The 5,940-nt window shown below is 41.6% G+C and overlaps 1 protein-coding gene across 1 annotated transcript; it reads left to right on the forward strand.

Annotated features, from left to right (window-relative positions):
* Positions 2,120 to 2,921, forward strand: LOC107640705. Its single transcript, XM_016344209.1, has 2 exons — positions 2,120 to 2,458; positions 2,508 to 2,921. The coding sequence occupies exons 1-2, from the start codon at positions 2,120 to 2,122 to the stop codon at positions 2,919 to 2,921; spliced, it is 753 nt and encodes a 250-aa protein (XP_016199695.1).

Consider the following 5,940-nt stretch of genomic DNA (forward strand, 5'->3'; position numbering starts at 1 on the left):
GAGTCTTATTACTTGATACGACCCGGTATACTTGCCGGTAGTTATACGGATTGAATTTTTCCGTATAAAGTTTTTGGCACTGTTGCCGGAGATTGGTTAAGATTGACAATGACTAAGTTAGTGGTAGTCTAGATTAGGAATTTTTCTTTCATTTGGTTTAAAAGCATACTAACTGTTTGACACTATGTGTCACCTAACTCTTTAACAATACTCTAACACTAAAGTGTCGATTTTTCATTTGGTTTGTTTGTGATTGTGCATGCCAGGAGGAAAGAGAGAAGCATCTACCTCCTTTGATTCTGAGTTTGAAAGAACTTTACTGAGATTTAGAAGAGAAGTAAGGGGGAAGGGGGTAATTGGTGAAGAAGACTCAGAAGAATATCAAGTTATGGAGGACAACTTACACAACCCACCTGAGGAGGTTGCCAAGAACAATGCCCAACCTGCTAGGAGCGTCTTGGCCTCCTATACCATCCCCAATCCCAGACATTATGGAAGTAGTATTCTTACCACAAATGTCCATGCAAGCAACTTCGAATTGAATTCTCAACTCATCACTTTGGTTCAGAATAACTGCTCTTATGGAGGAGGTCCTCTTAAAGACCCCAATCAACACTTGTCTATTTTTCTGAGGATATGTGAAATGGTCAAGACAAATGGGGTGCATCTTGACATTTACAAGCTACTTTTATTCCTATTCTCTCTAAGAGACAAGGCATTTCAATGGTTGGAAACCTTTCCTAAAGAGAGCATCACAAATTGGGATGAATTGGTGAGCAAGTTCCTAGCTAAATTCTACCCACTTTAGAAAATCATTAAGCTAAAGACAGAGGTTCAAACCTTTCGACAAATGGAGGGAGAGTCATTATATGAAGCCTGGGAGAGATACAAGGCTTTGATGAGAAGATGCCCACCTGACATGTTCAGTGATTGGGTAAAACTCCAAAACTTCTATGAGGGCTTGACTCTAGAAGCAAGGAGGGCACTAGACTATTCCTCAGGTAGATCACTCAATATGATGAAAATCCCTAAACAGGCTCAAGACGTCATTGATGTTGTTGCAAATAATCAATACTTCTATTCATCCGAGAGTTATCACAACTCAACCCCAAAGAAAAGTGTGATAGAACTTGAGGGTGTTGATGCTATATTAGCACAGAACCAATTATTTCATCAACAAATCCTACAGCATATGAAAATGATGGCAAAAAGAATAGATGGACTTCAACTAGCTGCAGTGAGCACAGCAAGCCAAACCTCAAATGGAAGGAGTCAATACGAATTTGAGAAATGCAATAATGAGCAGCAGCCTGAACAAGTTCAGTATATGCACAATACTTCAAGTTCTTCCCAAAATTACTTCCATGGTGATACATACAATTAATGATGGAGGAACCATCCTAATTTGAGGTGGGGTGACAATAAAAATCAATGGCAGAGGAACCCTAACTCTAATAACTTTCGTGACACAAACAACCAAAATCACCCATCCAATAACACTAACCAACATAAAAAACCACAAAACACATATCCTTAACCCCACAACAACTCATAAGCCCACCAGAATAACTTTTTCGCACCTCCATTCAGATCACAAAACACCCACCCCAATGCCCTAAACAACTTCCATCAGTAGCAGTCATACCCCAACCAACCACCTATTGACCACCAGGAGACCAGAATCTCAACTCTTGAAGCCACCTTGCAAGCTCTCAACCAAACCACACAAGTACTTGCTCAGACTATACAAAGCCTAGCTAAAGGACAGGAACGACAAGATGCCACTACAAAAAATCTTGAAAGACAAGTGGGGCAATTGGCTAGGCAACTAGCTGAGCGGCCAGCTAATACTTTTCCAAGTGATACAATCACCAATTCAAGGGAGGAATGTAAAGTTATACAGCTGAGAAGTGGCAAGATGGTTGGAGAAGACACCAAGGACATCAACAAAGATACAACAGAGCCAAAGGAAGATGACAAGGTGGAGCACAAGAAGGATAAAGAGGCACAAGCCTCTAAGAAAGACAAGGAAATCATAAAGCCATAAACACAAGACAAGAAGAGAGAAGTGAAGCCATATGCCCCCAAATTGCCTTACCCATAGAGGCTACACAAAGAGATGAGGGACCAACAATTCCCTAAGTTCTTTGAAATCATCAGGAAACTTGAGATCAACATTCCATTAGCTGAGGCTTTGGAACAGATGCCATTGTATGCAAAGTTTCTTAAAGAACTTATCACCAAAAAGAGAAGCTGGCATGAGAAAGAGATTGTGATCCTAACTCAAGAATGCGGTGCAATCATTCAAAAGGGGCTTCCACCAAAACTCAAAGATCCAGGAAGCTTCCTTATACAATGTACTATTGGAAATATGGCAATTGATAAAGCATTATGTGACTTGGGAGCAAGCATTAATCTAATGCCTCTTGTCATGATGAAGAAATTGATGATAGAGGAGGTTAAGCCTACAAGAATGTCATTATAACTTTGCTAACAGATCTCTCAAGATACCCAATGGAGTAGTGGAGAATCTGTTAGTAAAAGTTGGAGAGTTCATTTTCCCAGCTGTCTTTGTGATCCTAGACATGGATGAGGAAAGAAGTAACTCAATCATTCTTGGAAGACCTTTCTTAGCCACAGCTAGGGCGATCATTGATGTTGAAAAGGGTGAAATTGTTCTCAGGATGCATGATGAGCAAATGGTTCTCAATGTTTTCAAGGCAATGCAATACCCCGCTGAGAAAGAAAATTATATGAGGATTGATATGGTGGATAATTTAGTTGAAGAAGCACTTGAAGCAAGCCAATATGAAGTACATGAAGAGGAAGCTCAAGACATTCAAGCGGAAGATTCAATGGAGACACAAGCACTTGAAAATTCAAGTGTAGTTAAGGAAGAAGGGCACCAAAGCAAGAGTTGAAGCCTCTGCTTCCAAACCTCAAATATGCCTTCCTTGGTGATAAAGAGACCTTTCCAGTGATCATTAACTCCACTTTGAGCGCACAAAAAAAATGAGAGTTAATTTATGTATTGAGAACCTATAAGAGTGCACTGGGATAGATAATTGATAATCTGAAAGGCATAAGCCCTACCGTATGCATGCACAAAGTACTTCTAGAGGAAAACTCAAGGCCAGTGGTACAACCTCAAAGAAGGCTCAATCACACCATGAAAGAGGTGGTTTAAAAGGAGGTGATGAAGTTATGGAATGCTAGAATCATATACCCCATTTCTGAAAGCCCTTGGATGAGCCGAGTTCAGGTGGTACCAAAGAAGGGAGGCATGACTGTCATCTTCAACATAAAGAATGAACTCATCCCAACAAGGACAATAACTTGGTGGAGAATGTGCATTGATTATAGAAGATTGAATGATGCCACAAGGAAGGACCACTTCCCTCTTCCCTTCATTGATCAGATGCTAGAAAGGCCAGCTGGCCATGCTTACTATGGCTTTCTGGATGGATTTTCAGGCTATAATCAAATAGTAGTGGAACCCAAGGATCAAGAGAAGACCTCCTTCAATTGCCCCTTTGGAGTCTTTGCATATAGAAGAATGTCATTTGGGTTGTGTAATGCTCCAGTAACCTTTCAAAGGTGTATGGGGGCTGAGACTTTAAGCAATTCACGTGCGGAGGCCATTTGTGGAGTTGAACGCCAGTTTTTATGCCAGTTTGGGCGTTCAACTCCAGTTTTTGATCCTTTTCTGGCGCTGGACGCTAGAATTGGGCAGAGGACTGGTGTTGAATGCCAGTTTACGTCGTCTATTCTTGTGCAAAGTATGGACTATTATATATTGCTGGAAAGCCCTGGATGTCTACTTTCCAACGCAATTGGAAGCACGCCATTTCGAGTTCTGTAGCTCCAAAAAATCCACTTTGAGTGCAGGGAGGTCAGAATCCAACAGCATCAGCAGTCCTTTTTCAGCTTGAATCAGATTTTTGCTCAGCTCCTTCAATTTCAGCCAGAAAAATACCTGAAATTACAGAAAAACACACAACTCATAGCAAAGTCCAGAAATATGAATTTTTCCTAAAAACTAATAGAAATAGACTAAAAACTAACTAAAACATACTCAAAACTATATGAAATTATCCCCAAAAAGCGTATAAAATATCCGCTCATCACCCTAAGCACTTTGTTTTCCAGTATCACCACCGGATCAATATCTTGAAGCTCCACGTAACCATATGGTGACACACTTGTAATCACGTATGGTCCCCTCCACCGGGATTTCAGTTTCCCGGGGAATAGCCTGAGTCTAGAGTTAAACAACAGGACCTTCTGTCCTGGTTCAAAGATTCTAGATGACAGCTTTCTGTCATGCCATTTTTTTGATTTTTCTTTATAAAGCTTGGCATTTTCGAAAGCTGTGAATCTGAATTCCTCTAGCTCATTTAGCTGGAGCAATCGTTTTTCTCCTGCTAATTTGGCATCTAAGTTTAGGAATCTGGTTGCCCAGTAGGCCTTATGTTCTAGTTCCACGGGCAAGTGGCATGCCTTACCATATACGAGTTGGTATGGAGAGGTCCCTATAGGGGTCTTGAATGCTGTTCTGTAAGCCCACAGAGCATCATCCAAGCTCCTTGCCCAATCCTTTCTACGGGTATTTACTGTTCGTTCCAGGATTCTCTTTAATTCTCTGTTAAAGACTTCAGCTTGTCCGTTGGTTTGTGGATGATATGGAGTGGCCACTTTGTGGCGAATTCCATACCGAACCATGGCAGAGTAAAGCTGTTTATTGCAGAAGTGAGTGCCCCCATCACTGATTAACACTCTAGGGACACCAAACCTGCTAAAGATATGTTTCTGGAGGAACTTCAGCACTGTTTTAGTATCATTGGTGGGTGTGGCAATAGCCTCAACCCATTTTGATACATAGTCAACTGCCACCAGAATATAAGTGTTTGAGTATGATGGTGGGAAATGTCCCATGAAGTCAATTCCCCATACATCAAACAACTCTATTTCCAAGATTCCTGGTTGAGGCATGGCGTAACCATGAGGCAGATTACCAGCTCTTTGGCAACTGTCACAATTACGTACAAACTCCCGGGAATCTTTATAGAGTGTGGGCCAATAAAAGCCACATTGGAGGACCTTGGTGGATGTTCGCTCACCTCCGAAATGGCCTCCATATTGAGATCCATAGCAATGCCATAAGATTCTATGTGCTTCCTCTCTGGGGACACACCTACGGATAATTCCATCTGCACATCTCTTAAAGAGATAGGGCTCATCCCACAAGTAGTACTTTGCATCAGTAACTAATATCTTCTTTTGTATTCTATTGTACTCCTTGGGTATGAACCTTGCAGCTTTATAGTTTGCAATATCGGCAAACCATGGTGCTTCCTGAATGGAGAATAAATGCTCATCAGGAAACGTCTCAGAAATCTCTAGAGAAGGGGGGACGTCCCATCCACTGGCTCTATCCGGGACAGATGATCAGCCACTTGGTTCTCTGTCCCTCTTCTGTCTCTTATTTCTATATCTTAAGGTCACCTATGGACCACCCAAGAGCTGTCTTGTGTGTCCTTAGCACTTGAATAAGTGCTTCCTCTTCCTGTGAATTTAAAGCAGAGCTTATGATCACTGGAAAAGTGTCACCTTCTCCTAGAAATGCTTATTTCAAGGATGGTGGCAGTGGCTTGAGCTCTGGTTTAGGAGGTTTTTCCTCTTTCAGAAGAAAGTTCAGAGGCTCTTTCATGTCCCCTGAATCCTCCAAATCAGGCTGAACATCTTTAAAGATGTTTTCCAGCTCTGATTCGAGACTCTCAGCCATGTTGATCTCTTCTACCAAAGAGTGAATAAGGTCAACTTTCATGCAGTCTGTTGATGTGTCTGGATGCTGCATGGCTTTGACAGCGTTCAACTTGAACTCGTCATCATTGACTCTCAGGGTTATTTCCCCTTGCTGGACGTCAATGAGGGATCGTC

This window comes from Arachis ipaensis, chromosome B05 (genome assembly GCF_000816755.2).
Source record: "Arachis ipaensis cultivar K30076 chromosome B05, Araip1.1, whole genome shotgun sequence".
NCBI lineage: Eukaryota > Viridiplantae > Streptophyta > Magnoliopsida > Fabales > Fabaceae > Arachis > Arachis ipaensis.

Coding starts and splice junctions, on each gene's coding strand:
- LOC107640705 (XM_016344209.1), top strand. CDS start 2,120: ATGAGGGACCAACAATTCCCTAAGTTCTTTGAAATCATCAGGAAACTT. Junction 2,459..2,507: donor AGAAATTGATGATAGAGGAG/GTTAAGCCTACA, acceptor AGATCTCTCAAG/ATACCCAATGGAGTAGTGGA.